Raw genomic sequence first — 18,008 nt, forward strand, 5'->3', positions numbered from 1 at the left:
ACCCGGCACGCCCACCAGGGGCCACGCTCTGCCCACCAGGGGGTGATGCTCTGCTCCTCCGGGGCGTCGCTCTGCCGCGACCATAGCCACTCTAGCGCCTGGGGCAGAGGCCAAGGAGCCATCCCCAGCACCCAGGCCATCTTTGCTCCAATGGAACCTTGGCTGTGAGAGGGGAAGAGAGAGACAGAGAGGAAGGGGGGGGGGATGGAGAAGCAAATGGGTGCCTCTCCTGTGTGCCCTGGTCGGGAATCTAACCTGGGTCCCCCGCACGCCAGGCCGACGCTCTACTGCTGAGCCAACTGGCCAGGGCCATCCTATGTCTTTTGAATGGAGCACTCAGTCCATTTATATTTAAACTAGAAAGCCCAGTGGTCATACGAAATGACCGCTGTTCTAGATATTATAAATTGTAATTAAAATGATTTGTGCAAAGGTGTCTGCTAATTCAAACTGAATTACCCAGGGCAGGCGGCGAGGACTCCCCTTTGCTTACTGCCCCAGGAGGTTTCCCCCTTCTACTTGCTTAATTGCTTAAAGTAGAGTGCAATGAAGGAAACCACTGGCGGTACATTTCTTAAGAGCCACCGCTAGCTCAATAAATAAAGGTGATTTAAATAATAAAATGTTAATTTACATGTCAAAGATCTCTTTGTACACAACATTTCTTGTGTAGATCTTTCCATCATTTTTAAGCTCCTCTTGCAGAGGACCATCAATTATTTTTAATTTTACTTACGTTCTTTCACGAACTCTTGAACAGGCAACATAAAGTTGACCGGGTCCAAATGCAGGCTCAGGTAAAAAAAATGCCAACACGCTTAAGCGTTTGGTCCTGAGACTTATTGATGGTCATAGCAAAGGCAAGTTTTACAGGAAATTGTCTATGTCTCAATTGAAACAGCAACCCTGTTTGAGATGGAGCCAAATCAATTCTTGGAATGACATGTATTTCACCTTTATAAGAGCCAGTCAAAGACTTAGCTATTATGACATTATTTTTCAATTGGAGAACCTCTAGTCTTGTACCATTGCAAAGACCCCTTCTGGTGTTAAGATTTCTTAACAGCATAATAATTGCTCCAATCTTTAACCTCAATTTGTGAGGTGGCATGCCAGAAGGTGGGACTATTTGAATGCTGTGGCAACTTCACCCCATTGGCTAGTACAGTTACGCAAGCAACCAATAAGCTATTGGCGACAAACAGACACTTAAGCCGCATATAATAAAGATAATTATTGATAGGTATGTATTTATTGCCATTTTGTTTTCATACTAGCTTTGTAAGTGGTTGGTCTACTACCTCTACTATATATTTGCTTTTACTAGGGAGATTTTTTTTTTCTTTCATGTATTTTCTTATTTCTATTATAGTTTTGGTCTTTCAGCTTAAATAATTCCTTTTGACACTTCTTGTAAAGTCAGTTTAGTGAAAACTCCTTTAGCTTTTGCTTGTCTGGCAAACTATCTCCTTCAGTACTGAAAGATAATCTTCTCAAGTGGAATATTCTTGATTGTGGGTTTTTGCCTTTCATCATGTCATTATATGTGCCTCTCCCTTCTGACCTGCAAAATTTGTTGAAAAGGTCAGCTCATAGTTGTACAGGCGTTTCTTGTATGTAACTAGTTGTTTTTCTCTCGCTACTTTTAAGATTCTCTGTTTTTCTTTCATTTCTAACATTTTAATTATGATGTGTCTTGGTGTGAGCCTCTTTGTGTTCATCTTGTTTGGAACTCTCTGTACTTCCTGGATTTGGATTGTTTCCTTCAAATAGGTTTTCTGTCCCTTTCTCTCTTTCCTTCTTATGGGACCCCTGTGATATACCGTATTTTTCACTCCTTAAGATGCACTTTTTTTCCCCAAAAGTGGAGGGGAAAATGCCCACGCATCTTATGGAGCAAAATGTTCATTTTTTTTTTTTTTTTAGCTACTGCAGGTTCCCAGACAACTAGGAGAGTATTTGAACATTAAAGTTTCTTCTCATTTGTTAATAACAGTGCTAATGGTTGCTAATACAGTGGTACCTTGAGATATGAATTTAATTCATCTGTAACCAAGCTCATAAGTCAGTCAACTCGTATATCAAACTGCCAATACTGGACCAGTGCGCCAACTAGCGGCAGCTTTCCAAATCACAACTCGTATCTCGGATTTTCACTCGGTTCTCGAATAAAAATACGGACTGAATCACAGCTTGTATCTTAAAAATTTCGTGTGTTGGTATGTTTGTATCTTAAGGTACCACTGTACTGCTATTGAGTCTACATTGTTGAAATAATAATTATTGTGGTATATTTTATTAAGTATTTTAACACATCATTTGGTTCAGAATATTTTTTTTCTTATTTTCCTCCTTAATCCCCTAGTTGCATATTATGGTCAGGAGCATTTTATGGAGTGAAAAATACGGTAAATGTCAGTACTTGTTGTCCCAGAGGTCACTTATGCTGTCCTCATTCTTTTTATTATTTTTTCTTTCTTATTTTACAATTTGGTGATTTCCACTAACCTGTCTTTCTGATCACTGATCCATTCTGCTGTGTCATCTGACCTGCTGTTCTCTCTAGCATATATTTTATTCTAGTTATATTCTTCAGTTGCTTTTTACTCTAGTTGTTCATTGATTGCTTCTAATATGTGCCTTCACTGGGGCTCAAGCCTAGCCATTGACCCCTTGTTCAAGCTAGAGACCTTGGGCTCAAGGCAGCAACCTTGGAATCCTTGATGATTCCGTGCTCAAGCTGGCAAGCCTGTGCTCCTGTCGATGAGCCTGAGCTCAAGCAGGTGACCTCGGGATTTGAACCAGGGACCTCAGCATCCCAGGTGGATGCTCTATCCACTGTGCCACCATCAATTAGGCAGGTTTTTTTTAAATAGTTTTATCTCTTTGTTGAAGTTCTCAATTTGTCTCCAGAGTTTGGTGAGCATCTTTATGACTATTACTTTGAATTCTTAATCTAATAGACAGCACCTCTCCTATAACTATGTAGTTATAGTTTTGATATCAGTGAGAGGTGAGCTTCTTATTCCACCATTTTCAACTCAAAGTTAGGAGCCTTGCTCTTGAATGCTAATTTAGCTTGTCTGTGAAATGTCATTCTTTGTGGTTGGTGCACTGTCCCAGCAACAAATGTGTCTCCAAATCTCTAAGTAACTACCCTGCTTCTGTGCGTGAATCACATTTTATGTTTTTGATGTCACATTTTATATCTTTTTATTCTGTATCTCATCTAATTATTGTAGTTAGTTATTTTTTACTTTTTTCTTTTAAACTTTATAGTTTTTTTACAAATTATTAATCCATTACCTTTACTATATATATTAACCTTTACTATTGTGATTTATACTTTTATGTTTTCTTATTGCTAACTAGCATCCTTTTTATCTTAAAAATTCCCTTTAACATTCCTTATAAGACATGTTTAGTGGTGATGAACTACTTCTTTTTTGTTTATCTGAAAAAAACTTTCTCCAATTCTGAATAACTTTGCTGGAAAGAGTATTATTCAGGTTGGAAGTTTTGTTCTTTCAGCATGTTGACTGCCTTCTGTTTTGGAGTTTTTCTTTTTTTTGAATTAAATAAAACATTGATTTTTAGAGAGCTCGCAAGAGAGAACCGTTGACCTATTTCTGTGCCCTGACCAGGAATTGAATCCATAACTTTTGTGTATCAGGATGGCCTCTCTAATCAGCTGAGCTATCTGGTCAGATCTGACCTGCAGTTTCTGCTGAAAAGTCTTAGTCTTATGAAAGTTTCCTTATATGTAACAAGTTGTTTTCTCTTGCTGTTTTTTTCTTTTCTTTTCTTTTCTTTTTTTTTTTTCGTACTTTTCTGGAAAAGTACGAAAACGGGGAGGCAGTCAGACAGACTCCCGCATGCGTCCAACCAGGATCCACCCGGCATGCCCACCAGGGGGCGATGCTCTGCCCATCTTGGGGCGTCACTCTTCCGCAATCAGAGCCATTCTAGAGCCTGAGGCAGAGGCCACAGAGCCATCCTCAGCGCCTGGGGAAACTTTGCTCCAGTGGAGCGTTGGCTGCGGGAGGGGAAGAGAGAGACAGAGAGGAAGGAGAGGGGGAGGGGTGGAGAAGCAGATGGGCGCTTCTCCTGTGTGCCCTGGCTGGGAATCAAACCCAGGACTCCCACACACCAGGCCGATGCTCTACCACTGAGCCAACCGGCCAGGGCCTTCTCTTGTTGTTTTTAAGATACTCTCCTTGTATTTAACTTTTGACCTTTTTTTTTCTTTTTTTCTTTTTTTTTTTTTGGTATTTTTCTGAAGCTGGACACGGGGAGAGACAGTCAGACAGATTCCCGCATGCGCCCAACCGGGATCCACCCGGCACGCCCACCAGGGGCGAAGCTCTTCCCACCAGGGGGCGATGCTCTGCCCCTCCGGGGTGTCGCCCCGCTGCGACCAGAGCCACTCCAGCACCTGGGGCAGAGGCCAAGGAGCCATCCCCAGCACCCGGGCCATCTTTACTCCAATGGAGCCCCGCTGCAGAAGGGGAAGAGAGAGACAGAGAGGAAGGAGAGGGGGAGGGGTGGAGAAGCAGATGGGCGCTTCTCCTGTGTGCCCTGGCCGGGAATCGATCCCGGGACCCCTGCACACCAGGCCGACACTCCACCACTGAGCCAACCCGCCAGGGCCAACTTTTGACCTTTTAATTGCACATTTGTGTGAGTCTTTTGGGTTCCTCTTATTGGAACTCTGGGCTTTTCAGATCTAAGAGTTAGTTTCCTTCCCCAGGTTAGGAACCTATTCAGTCATTATTTCTTCAAATAATATTTCTGCCTTTTTCTCATTATGGGCTCCTTACTATGTGACTGTTAGTCTGATTGATGTTTTCCATAAATCCCTTAAGCTATCTTCACTTTTTTTTTTTTCTGCTGTTTGAATAAGTTCCTCTGCCCTTCCTGAATTTACTGATCCTTTCTTTTGATTCTTCTAGTCTCCTGTTGAACCCATCTAGGATATATTTCTTCAGTTATTGTATTCTTCATTCTGTGACTTTTTTTGGTACTTTCTTGTATTTCCTCTTTGTTGAACTTTTCATTGTGTTCATTCAGTCTTCTCAGTTTGGAGTATCTTAATGACCAGTACTCTGAAATGTTTATCAGGTAAATTACTTATTTCCATTGTATTAAGGTCTTTCTCTTTTATCTTGTTCTTTTGTTTAGAACATATTCCTCTGTTTCTTCATTTTGCTGGACCTCTGTTGGTTTTTATGCATTAAATTTAACAGCCACCTCTCATCTTGAAGGTGCAGCCTTAAAAGGTGAACCTTATTATTCAAGCCTATCCTTTGCTCTTGGTTGTCTCTCAAAACTGTGTGATTGAACAAGCAGCCTACTTTATCCTTAATAGTTCCCAGTAGGTGTGCAAAAACCTGTCATTGTCCAAAAGCAGAGGATTTTAGTCAGCACCTAGGTTCGGGCTGATTGGAAACCAGACTCTCAATCAGCGTCTTTTAAAGGAAATAAATATATATAGTCCTGTGGGCCCTGGAAGCTATTGCTTTGTTGGCCATGAGAGCCAGGTGATCTGTAGGTGTCCCTTGCATGGTAGTTGCAAAAATCAGGGTTCCAGATGAGTGTATAAGCCCCTTTCTGGGAGATACTAGCTAGTTTTATCTAGCAAGGCAGAGAGAGAATGTGAAAATTGAGTATACTGGCCTCTGTTTCTTGAGAACACCTGTGCAGGATCCTAGATGTATGCCAAAGTAGAAGCCTGACCCTCAGGCCAGATCTCCTGGACAAGCAAATAGGCCTCTTACTCAGAAACTCAGGGGGTATGTTTTAGATGTTTTAGTCTGCCTTTCACACAGTTTCTTGGGGGTGGTATCCTGCTAAGAACTGTCTCTCCAATTGTTACAGTCCTATGGGACCCAGGAATGCAAGCCCTCATAGCTTCCAGAGCCAGGTCATCAAGGGGCTTTTCCCTGGCAACAGCTGCAAAAAATGGGCACCAGGAAGTACTGGTACTCTGGAACAGGGCATAGGGAGAGTATGAAAATGGCACATGCCAGCTGGTATGAGGCAGAAGAACAGTGAAAAGATGGTACTTGCCTGGGGCAGGGTGGACCATCCTAGAGTTAAAAAGAAAAAATGTCACTCACCAGCCTCAATCCTCTGGAAAGTGTCCCAGCAGGCCCTTAGGTGTATGTTAAGTTAGATGCCTAACCCTCAGGCCATTTTAATAAAAGTAAATGAGCCCTGGCTGGGTAGTTCAGTTGGTTAGACCGTTAGAGCATCATCCCAATACCTGGTCAGAGTACATAGAATCAACCAATGAGCGCATAAATAGTGGAACAATAAATCAATGTCTTTCTCTCTAAAATCAAGAAATTTTTAAAATTTTAAAATAAAATAAATATGAGCCTCTTCCACATAAAGTCTGGACATAACTGGCTGCCTCTGGACTGGGCCCTGGAGCAGTTGCATTCTGATACGAACCCATGTGGGTTTCATGTTTGCGAGCCCTGTTAATTTTCGGAGCTAGATGTTTTGGGGGTTCATCTCTCAAGTACAGGTCTTAAAAGTACTATGTGGGTTTCAATCCCTTTGCTCCTCAGGTAAAAGCTCTAGGTTTTGAATTCCCTCCTGATTGGTGGATTACCATGCTCTTGGGTAGGGTTTATGGCTTGATAGTGTCTCACCCTCTCTCATTGGTCTCAATGTGGTCTCTTTCTCACTTGCCTGATGTGTAGGAGTCACTGGACCAGTTTTTAGGTTTTTTTCAGAGGAAATTGTTTTGTATGTAGCTTTAGATTCCAGTGTGTCCATGGAGGAAAGTTTAGGATCTTACTAAATTGCCATCTTGAACTGAAAAGCTTCACATTTCAATTAAGTACCATTATAGCCTCCTGTCAGTATTTGTGGTCTTAAGGTTCTTGTCTAACTTAAAGAGACAACAATCATTTGACCGGTCTTAGTTAGAAAATGATATTATTCTATAAATATCAAAACACCACTCTGGAGTTGCATAGTATGGAGCCCCAAGCCCAAAATGTCTTGAAGGAATTCTGTGAACTAACACTGCACTATTTTCTGCTACTTTAGACTTTACTTTGAAACAATACCAAATTACCCACATTATTTGACAGGAAAGTAGAAAGGAACCTTGAAAGGGTTGTTGGGAAAAGCAGTCTGCCTGTACAAACTGCTTGTTTATCTGGAATTATTCTGCTTATGAGAGCTTGGTGTATTTTTATTGTTGGCTATTAAGCTTGAAGAATTTGGTTCACTCCCCCATGTCCACATAAATAACAAAATTACCTAAATTTTCACACCAGTTAAGGGAATTATATTAACACCGAGCAGAGCTCTAAATAAGATAATCAGCCAGGGTTCCAAAATCGAATAATTCAAGATGGCTTACTAGAAAGGGACATTTGGTAAAGGGTCAGAGTCAGCCTGAGGTGAAGTCACAGGGAAGGAGCCAGTGGAATAAATATTCAATTTTTTTCCTGCCTTTAATCTGCCTCTGAACCCTCTTGACAAAAACCAGGGGACCCAGGAACCCATTGATATGGTTCATACCAGTCACCCTGCCAAGTCAGAACAGGCTAGAGAAAGATGTTAAGTGTGTCTAGAACAGGAAAAGAAGGTGCCCAGTTTGAGAACGATGCAAGCTGAGCAACCTTACTAGGATTAGTCCTGGAGCAGCTCCAACCTAGAGTAACGCACCTAATGAAAATCCAAGATAAGAGAGCAATAACCAGGCTTTTTCTTTTTTTAATGTGCAACCCATACCTCCTCCTTCATTAATTTTGAATTTAAAATTTTAATCATGTGAGGCACTTAGAGAAGTCAAATTTATAGCAACAAAGGAGACTGGTGGGCTGCCATGGGCTTGGGGGGAGGGAGGAATGGGGAGTGTTTAATGGGTATAGAATTTGTTTTGAAAGTTTTAAGGAAAAATGTTGTAGAGGGCAGTAACTAATAAAAGAATTATTTCTGAAAATGGTTAAAATAGTAAAGTTTATCAGGTATATTTTAACCACAGTTTTATAAATTATCTGAAGCTTTTTTTAATTATTATTTTTTAGATGACTTAAGTGGTGCAATATTCACTAGTGCAGAATCACACTGTGGATCAGTAATACAGAGGGAAATTATAAATTGTTCATCTCCCGAGATTCCTGCAGAATTTAATGAACAGTTTAACACTAAGAAAAACAAACAAGAACTAAGTCAGGATAAAGGAGCCAACTTAGAAAAAGAAAACAGCTGGTATAATGACCAGTGTAATCAGTTCACAAGAAAAGAGAAACAAACAAAACATATGAAGAAATGTCTTAAAAGGCCTGATTGGAATATAAATAAGCCACTCAAAGGGTATATTCCAGCATCAGAAAAATACCCTAAGCAGCTTCAAAAGCAGAGAGAAGAAAAAAAAGTAAGAAGGCAAATGGAACTGCTTCATTTAGCAGAAAGAAATAATCCTGCACACCTTTCTCAAAATAGAGGCACTTCACCAGTTCTTCATTCATCTCATCAAGAAACTGAGCCAAAGTTCAGGTGGCATCTAATCAAAAAGGTAAAGTTCTTCTATCTTAAAAATGCATTTTTAAGGCATATATTTATGTCTCTAGATTGAAAACACATGTACATGTTTTTACAAGGCTATTCTGGGTCTGAAGAGGTTCTAGAAGTCTGCTTCAGTTTATAAGAGAAGTTGGCAAACTACAATGGCCTGTGGGTAAATCCATCCTGCTGCCTTCTTTTCTAAATAGTTTCACAAGTACACAACCATGCTCTTTCTTGTATGTGTTCTCTTTGGCTGGCTTCACACAACAGCTGCTGAGTTTATAGTAGTTGCATCAGAGACCACATGGACCACAAAGCCAAGTGTTTACTATCTGTTCCTTTATAATAGAAAATGCTTACCCTTAAACCTTACCCTTAAACCTATATGTACAGTGTGTCCATGAAGTCATGGTGCACTTTTGACCGGTCACAGGAAAGCAACAAAAGACGATAGAAATGTGAAATCTGCACCAAGTATAAGGAAAACCCTCCCAGTTTCTGTAGGATGATGTGGTAGCATGTGCGCATGTGCAGATGATGACGTAACACCGTGTATACAGTGGAGCAGCCCACGGCCATGCCAGTCGAGATGTGGACAGTACAGAGGAACATTCAGTGTGTTCTGTGGCTTGCTAAATTAGAATCCGTGACCAAAGTGCAACGTGAATATTGACGCGTTTATAACAAAGTGCCACCACATAGGAATAACATTACTCGGTGGGATAAGCAGTTGAAGGAAGCCGGCAGTTTGGTGGAGAAACCCCGTTCTGGTAGGCCATCAGTCAGTGACGAGTCTGTAGAGGCTATATGGGATAGCTACCTAAGGAGCCCTAAAAAATCTGTGCATGAGCCCACATCGAACTGCACTGAATAGGTATGAAACTGGGAGAGTTTTTCTTTTATTTGGTGCAGATTTCACATTTCTGTCCTCTTTTGTTGCTTTCCTGTGACCGGTCAAAAGGGCACCATGACTTCACGGACACACTGTATTAATCCTATTCTTTATTCAAATAGCCATTCTGAAATTTTAAAAAATATATTATTTATTGACTTTACAGAGAGAGGAGGGCGAGAAGAGAGAAGTGTAAACTAATAGTTGCTTCACTTTAGTTGTCCATTGCTTGCTTATTGTATGTGCTTTGACCAGGCAAGCCCAGGGTTTAGAACCAGTGACCTCAGCATTCCAGGTCGACACTCTATCCACTGTGCCACCACTGGCCAGCTCAGAACTGGTTTATGATCCATATAGAGAATAATATAGATTAGGAATAGATTAGTTCTGACTCTGGAAATAGAGTCTATCCCATTATCTAGTATCTTTTACTCAAATATTATCCTCAGATTTCTCAACAAATAACCACTAAAAAGTATCTGTGAGGACATATGGAAATACTTACTCCATTCTGCATTTATCTATCCATCTTCTAGGAAGAAGAACCTCTGAAAATTAATTCTTTCAACAAGGAAAGGTATGTTATGGATAGACTGATTCCATAGCTACCTTGGATTTTGTGTGGTACGGATGCAAAATATTTGCTCAGAATATAGGTGAGGTCAAGCATGTATGTGCATATGAAGACAGGACAGGAAAGTGTGTGATTTCCAGGTGAGGAGTAGAGGTTAAAGAGAAAGGGTGACTGGTACTGAAAATGACCTTGGTTTTGAAGACTAAGTTGGACGTTAGGCATTCTAGGCAAAAATCTTCAGACTTAATCAATTTTGATCTTCCAGGTATGTCAACAGGGTCAATCTAAAACACTCTACTTGAATTGTGGGGGTAGTGTTGGGGGAGGGAGGGAAGAAATGACTGGTATGGATACTGAGAAACTCAACCAATGAGAGATTGAAAACTGTTAGAATTTTTATTTTGTCATTGTGCACGAAGTAGCTGGTTCACTTGTCTCAGAATGAAGCTCTAACAAGTTTAGGTCAGATGGTAAGTATATTACTTTATGATGAATTGAGAAACAGTAGGCTTAAATTTAACTTGGCTAGGGATCTAGTAGTTTAACCCCCTTTTGCAACCCTCAGTAATGTATGTATCTTTAGCAAGTACTAGCAAAAACTCAAATTAATCCCATTCTTTTTAAAGGTATTACATTTGGGATAAACTGAAATGTGATTAAAGAATAGATATGCTTAATCTAAAATACACAATTTTACATTAGTCTCTACTTGTGCTTTTTTAAAAAATACAGGTCTCAATCACCACCAGTTTCTGTGGTAAAAAACGGAACACAACAAACTCAGACACTAAAAATGAGTAATAATGAAAGAGAGAATCTGATCTCAGGAGGCAATCAAACAGAATTATCACCTAGGATTTCTGAACCATCTCATTTTATTCCCTATGTTCGAACCAATGAGATCTATTACCTTGATCCAGATGCACCATTATCTAACTCTCTACCCCAGGATCCTCAGTACCAAAATCCATATAGTAAGTAAATAAAAGTATTCTCCCCTCTAATTGTAAATTCGAAATCCAAATTAGCATTTCTGTCCTATACTACAAAGTGTCATAACAAGGTTTGCCCCAAGTTTTGGGGGTCGATTACTAAATTTTTAATTGAATATTAAATTTTTCTTAGTGCTTTAGTAGGATATAAATTTATTAATGAATCCTTAGAATATACTATAGCATAGAGCTATATCATACTGGTGGTAATGTATTTGATTTGTCATTTTCATCTGGCTTTAGACTTTGACCAAGAACGACAGCTGTTTGACTCCGGCTATGTCAAAGACCCACTTCTTAATCCTAACTTGGTGAAAAACAGGGGTCAACAGCAAGCAATCCTAAAGGGACTATCAGAACTAAGACAGGTGTGAACTTTTTTTTTTTTTTTTTAATGTGAAGATGTGACGATTTTCTGTATATGGTTGTGTGTTGGAATGGCTGTTTACCAGGTGCCTAGTTGGTTATGTGATTTATGTGACTTGACTACATCAGTTTTTTTTTTTTAAATCAACATTAGTTTTTTTAATTTTCTTTTATTTTTTTTTTATTCATTTTTAGAGAGAGAGAAAGGGAGAGAGAGGAGAGAGAGACAGAGAGGGAGAGAGAGAGGAGAGAGAGACAGAGAGAGAAGGTGGGGAGGAGCTGGAAGCATCAACTCCCACATGTGCCTTGACCAGGCACGCCCAGGGTTTCAAACCGGCAACCTCAGCATTTCCAGGTCGATGTTTTATCCACTGCACCACCACAGGTCAGGCTTAATTGATTTTTATGAGAGAGAGAGAGATGAAGAAACGTTGACTTGTTGGTCCACTTATTTTATGCATTCACTGGTTGATTCTAGTAGGTGCCCTGACCCTTGGGTATGGGAATAATGCTCTAATTGAGATACCTGAACAGGGCTATATATTAACTTTGAGTGGAAATAAAACAGGACTTTCCTTCAGTTTGCTTTACCTTACCATCTTTCAGAATTTCCACTGTGAAATCATGAGACAGTTCAAATATTAAGATAATTTTATTGAATGAAAAATGCATACATTTGAACAGTAAAACATGATCAATAAGGCCCTAAAACCAAGGGCAGAAAATAATACAATTATGCTATAGATTCTTAGTAATACAGTTCATGCTTTTTTAAAATGAGTGCTGGCAGTGTTTAGAACAGAAGAGTGACACAAGTCCCAAAGAATAATATAATTCAGTGTGAAATTATATGTATAAATAACTTAAACTCACCAGACTACTTTTTATCACAGACCAATTATTGTGACTTCTCACCTTGCTTAAAAATAAAATTCACTATTTAAGGCTATAAGTTTTCTCCATCAACTAGTTTTTAAAAAGCTACATGTGGGCTTAAAAAAAAAAAAGTAGCTTACTAAATTTTTTCTGTAGTTTTGATTCAGTGTGCTTTTTTGTATTTGGGAAAAATACACTGCTATTTTAGGAGTGTCTTTTTTCATGTTCAGTTACCTATTAAGCTTGCATTTCAAATTGGTGATTCAAATATTGCTTACCAATTCTTTTTGTAGAGCTAAACACCCTTCACTGACCTAGTATTAAGAAAACATGTCCTTGGTTTTTGAAATAGTAGGTTTGGTTACAAATAAATTTGTTACTCAAGCCTGGTAATTTATACACTACAGGTTTTTTTTACACCTAAAACTTGTAGCTTTATTGAGACAAGGTCAAGAGGAAGCAATTGTACACATTCACCCACATTATTATTTCAGTAGGGTTTTGTATTAGCCAATAACGTTAGTACATGCAACATCAATACTAGAACATTTGGTGGACAGGAAGGAGGGGAATCTCAGCCCCATAATTATATAGACTTGGTTTTAAAAAAGTCATCCCTATTGGTTTCTATGCTAAAAATATAATCTTACAAATATTTAACAGCTATACAATATCCCAAGTGTGAAAGTCTGTGTGAGCATTACTGAAGTGTTTTTTTGAGTTACTAAAATTTAACATGACAGAAAGCTTAAACTGAAAAACATTAAGCTCAGATACTTGGCTACAAAGTAAATGCAATTCTGGATTAAAAGGATAAAAATGTTAAATAGGAATAATTTGCAAGTCTGCTGCACACCTTACTAACATATCAATGTGATTTCAGGGCCTTCTACAGAAGCAAAGGGAGTTGGAAACTAATCTCATGCCGTTAGCTGCCAATCAAGAAGAGAATTTTAGTTCTTCGTTTTAAATGTAGAAAATCAAATCTTTCACATTTGTTTTCCAAATTATAAAATGTCCTTGTTGCTTAATTGTATTCTTTCAAATAGACTAGATTTTTAAATGTTTAAAATGTATACATTATGTAGTAAAATGCTGTGTGTGTATATGTATATATAATATATAAATAATTTTTTAATAAAATAGACAGTTTTGTAAAAGTTTAGTAGTTAAAAAAAAACTTTTCTGCTGTCACAATCTGGGTATTTAAATCCTATAAAAACACTTTCCTACTTACCTTAACACAGTCTGGAGTTTCTGATCTGTTAACAATGTTCTTCCACACCTTTTTCTTTATAGCTTATTAATTGAAATACCACTTACATATTTTGCTCTATAAGACAACTTAAAACGGTAGAGTGCTTCCAAGTTCTATGAGGTTCTTAAGGAAAGTCTGATTTACTATATCCCAATTTTTATTAAAATAATCCAGATTCAGTTTAGCTCACATGGTACTTTTTTCCTCCAAATTCTGTTTTTATGACTTTTAATGTAGGAACTGCAATTATTATTAAAAAACATTTTAAAATTTTCATTGGTAATGGAGAGGCAGTTATTGGCAATAGATATGTTCAAAATTGAGCTCCACAACATACTCTGTGAATTTAAAAAGTTATTTTTAGTCTAGCATTTAAGTACTTACCACTTCAAAAATATACTTCTTTTCTAAGGCTACCAATTTAAAAATTGATAGCAAAGGGTTTGTTCAAAATTGTCCAATGCCTTTAATAAACCTATCTTTGAAAACATAAAATTAAATTTTGAGTATGTCAAGGGACACCCAAGCACTGAAAATCATAATTACCAAGTATTTTCACATATTCAGTTGACCACAATTTTAGCAACTTGGCTAAGCCTGGACATAAAAAAATAATGCTGCCTGATATTAAGGCCTAAGTCCTACGTACACAGTTTATTATTTAGATGAAACTGTATTGTTAGATAAATCTTGAGGTATTAAGCCAAAATCCTGTATTTATTAATATCACTGGCTTATACCTGTGTAAAAACACTATACAAAAGCTTAAATGAAAATAAATACAATAGCTGATATGTCATTTCAGCAAAAGTAGTTGGTATCATCTAACGTTAGAGGAAGAAAAGTAAAGCCATCCTTTACTATCCTTTTGCAACATCTAGTTTTATATATTCTATATAGACTTCAATTTGAAGCCGAAGTACAGGTGACATACAAATGTTAAACTTAAAAAGTGCCAACATGAGATAATTCAAGTACAATATATGTTAAAAATATATATATTTATTTCAGTTTTCATGTTTCAACTGTTACAGGCCATCATGATTTAAATAAGAGAAAAAAATTTAAGAACAGAAAACTTTTATTTAGAGAATAAAATATATAAATTGTTAATTCACTTTTAAGAAACAGAAAAAGTCCGTAACAACCTATATTTAAAAAAAAAAAAGTATAATTATTTCTCTTTTGAATATGGTCCAGAAAATCACTTTTCCTCCAAGCTTTCAGTATAAGCAGATAAAAAGTAATTTTCACTTTCTTGAGACTGACTTGATGAAAGGGCATATGGTGTTCCCAAAAATGTCTGGTGAGTGAGAACATTAAAATGACTACACTGATGGGACATATTTAATTGACTTTGATAAACCTGAAAGTTGCTATATGAATCTTGTTCAGCTGAACTGTTGTTCTGTCCTTCAGAGCTTACATCAATAGAAGCTCTCTCTTCAGAATCAATATAAGTCTTATCTTCTAATAAATTTTTTTGCATGTCAAGAGATGACTGAAAATCAATTTGAATATTCTTTTTTTGATCTGTTCCACGTGATCCTTTGGTCTCTTTCGCCAATATTTCTGAATGAAAATTGCTGTATACTTCTATTTGTGAGATTTCATCCCCTGAATCCAGAGACATATCCTCTTCATCCTTTTCATCGTTTTCTAAAAGAGCTACATTTAAAAAACAAAAAGTCCTCCTCTATTGAAATACACAATTTGTTTAAGTTTTAAAATTATATACTACTCACACAATATAATGCGTCAGGGTCTGCAAGTCCACAATCCCTTAAAGCTTGGTCTTCTGCCACAAGTTCACTTAGTCACAACACTCACACTAGGTGTGAATGTCCAGATAATCCGATGCTAAAAGCTTCTGCGAAATGTGTTCACGTTTAATGTTGGGAAATCCCAACTCCCAGCTCCAAAGGGGTTAATGTCAAAACAGCATCTAAAGTTATACGGTAATTCAGTATTTGACAAGACAAATACAAAATTAAAATTCTGACATCTAGCTTCACTGGATTACTACTAAACTGGGTAAGTCTATCAAATGTTCAATCTCTGCTTTTCATCAAAAACAATACATCTTCTGTTTACATAAAACCAAAGCAGAGGCCACCTCTGAAAAGACGAAAACTATGGATATCCCTACTTCTTCCTATTAAATTACTTTGCACATCTGCGGAGACTGAGTACTCCAATGCCAAATCCCCATATCTGGTATCCTTTAAAAAGAAATATAACCCCTTTGCCTGACAACAGCAGCCAGTAAAGCTTGCAATACCCTCAAAGAGAATATGCCTACTGTATCGTATGCAGTCCACAGAAACTCTTAATAGCTTGTATTTGTCTACAGTATAATAAATGAGCAGCTTTTGTACATGCAAAGTGTAAAAAATGACAAATTCCTTAAAACACTTCCCTTGAAACTGTTCACACCAAGGCAAGTAGTTTCACAAAAGGTACCTCATTATATGAAAACAGCAAAAACACTCTTCTTTTTCTGTCTGCCTTAAAGAAAATAAAAACTACTAAAAAATTACCTGACTGCGACTCAAGATTCTCATTAGCACCGAGCAGTGGAAGGTTTTCTTCTGTGACTGAGCTGTGATAGCCCACAAGATTTTTAAAGTTTTGCATAAAGGCTTCAGCAGATGCAACTACTATTCCATTATCTGTATAACTGGAGAGCATCTGGATATTCTTTTCTAAAATAAAAGGAAAAAGTTTCGAGTATGAAATACTTTAAAATGTACATAGACAAATGGTGATGCCAGCCCTCAACCCTCACAAAGCTCTTTCCACCACCTTTTGAGAATCACAGCTTAATAGTCAATACACACCACTACAGCCCACAAAATCCTTTCCTCCACATTCCTATATTCATGGTAGGAAATTTAAGATTACTGCTTACCTGTTAAAAAGACTATGTGTCGTTGCTGTATGTTTTGAGCCTGAAGTCTGATAAGGCAATCCAATTCTGGAGCATTTCGAGTTTGTGAATCACAATTGTGGTATGACAAAATTTCAACCAGATGTTTCTTCTGATAAACATTCAGAAGCGTCAACAGACTTAGAGCTTTAGCATTCAATCTGTGAAATAAAGTAGTTCAGTATCTGGTTCTGCATTTCTAAAACTGACTATGGAAGTTTCTGCTTCATATTAAAACCATAATTTCTAACTTGTGGCAACTAATGGCAACTTTATTGCTTAGCCTACTGCCTGATGTAAGGGGACTTCTCAGGGAGACGGGCATAGCTGGAATTGTGCAACCCATATCTAAGTCCAAGGGCTTTCTCTGGGTGCAAAGCTTGAGGGCTGGCTACTCAGTGTAGGCTAAAATTTTAACCAGTCATTTATATACTTACTAAGTAACAAATTCCAGTTCTCTTTAGCTTCCTAATTTGGAACATTAATGAAGGGCATAAGTGAACAAAAAAGTAAAAATCCTCCCTTCAAATAATACATGGCTTTCAGCTATTTCTATTTTATTTCTTTTAATTATTTTATTTTATTTTAGTGAGAGGAGGGGATGCAAAGAGACAGACTCCGACATGTGCCCGACCAGGAACCACCCAGCAAGCCCACTAGGGGACGATGCTCTGCCCATCTGGGGCCATTGCTCCATTGCTCCATTGCTCAGCAACGGAGACATTTCATTAGCACCTGAGGCAGAGGCCACAAGCCATCCTTGGTGCCCCAAGGCCAACTTGCTGGAACCAATTGAGCCATGGCTGCCATAGGGGAAGAGAGAGAGAAGCAAGAGAGGAAGGGTTGGAGAAGCAGCTGGTGCTTCTATGTGCCCTGACCAGAAATTGAACCCGGAACATCCACACACCGAGCCAACGCTCTACCACTGAGCAAACCAGCCAGGGCTAAGCTATTTCTATACCTCCTGGCACAAGGCAACACGTAGAAATTACTATTATCAGGAAGATGAGGGTACTAATTTTGTACAAGTTAGACCTTTGGACCTCAGTCCTGTTATCTGTTATATAAGGATAAGATCTGAAGATAAAACAAGTTTTTAAATAGTGAACTACTACCAAAAGTTAAATACTTAAAATTACTACATTTAAGCGTGAATTTCCTAAGTGTGTACCATGGAATGTCAATAGGTATTGGAAGAAATGTTTTGTGGTCCAAGTTTAAGGAAATGCTGGTTGACAAAATGTAAAACAGAATTCTTAACTATGGAGTTTTTCAGATCCTTAAATGTGTGAATACATTGTATATGGACTCCAATAGATACAGTAAGATATAGTATCCCAAACTCTGATTACATATTTTTGGAGCCTCTCCAAGTGATTGCTGCTCTAAGGTTCACACTTTGAGAAGTGACTTCTCGGCATGTTAGAAATGACCTATTTATATAAATGTCCCCAATCACAAATCTCCTTGAAATTAATTTTTTTAATCAATTTTATTTATAGATTTTAGAGAGAGAGGAAGGGAGAAAGAGAGACAGAAACACAGGTCTGTTCCTGGATGTGCCCTGACCAGAGATCGAACCAGCAACC

General features: G+C 38.1%; 2 protein-coding genes across 14 annotated transcripts in view; one reads left to right on the top strand and one right to left on the bottom strand.

Moving 5' to 3' along the window:
- CCDC66 (coiled-coil domain containing 66) overlaps positions 1-13,252 on the top strand; it is a 63,562-nt gene extending 50,310 nt beyond the window's left edge. For all 10 annotated transcript variants that reach the window (XM_066246124.1, XM_066246125.1, XM_066246126.1 and 7 more), the window contains 5 exons: positions 8,052-8,542; positions 9,961-10,001; positions 10,731-10,972; positions 11,234-11,358; positions 13,116-13,252. In XM_066246124.1, the coding sequence (XP_066102221.1) occupies positions 8,052-8,542; positions 9,961-10,001; positions 10,731-10,972; positions 11,234-11,358; positions 13,116-13,202 (986 nt within the window). In that variant the 3' untranslated portion in view covers positions 13,203-13,252. The remainder of the gene's footprint in view (positions 1-8,051; positions 8,543-9,960; positions 10,002-10,730; positions 10,973-11,233; positions 11,359-13,115) is intronic.
- Positions 13,253-13,282: 30 nt separating this feature from the next.
- The window catches only part of TASOR (transcription activation suppressor), a 72,161-nt gene continuing 67,435 nt past the window's right edge, over positions 13,283-18,008 (bottom strand). For 2 of the 4 annotated variants that reach the window (XM_066246121.1, XM_066246120.1), the window contains exons 22-24: positions 16,402-16,580; positions 16,031-16,195; positions 13,283-15,158 (exon numbers count right to left, since the gene is read on the bottom strand). In XM_066246121.1, the coding sequence (XP_066102218.1) occupies positions 14,695-15,158; positions 16,031-16,195; positions 16,402-16,580 (808 nt within the window). In that variant the 3' untranslated portion in view covers positions 13,283-14,694. Of the gene's footprint in view, positions 15,436-16,030; positions 16,196-16,401; positions 16,581-18,008 lie in introns of all 4 variants that reach the window. The other 2 variants (XM_066246123.1, XM_066246122.1) reach the window with 1 other exon arrangement.

This window comes from Saccopteryx bilineata, chromosome 10 (genome assembly GCF_036850765.1).
Source record: "Saccopteryx bilineata isolate mSacBil1 chromosome 10, mSacBil1_pri_phased_curated, whole genome shotgun sequence".
NCBI lineage: Eukaryota > Metazoa > Chordata > Mammalia > Chiroptera > Emballonuridae > Saccopteryx > Saccopteryx bilineata.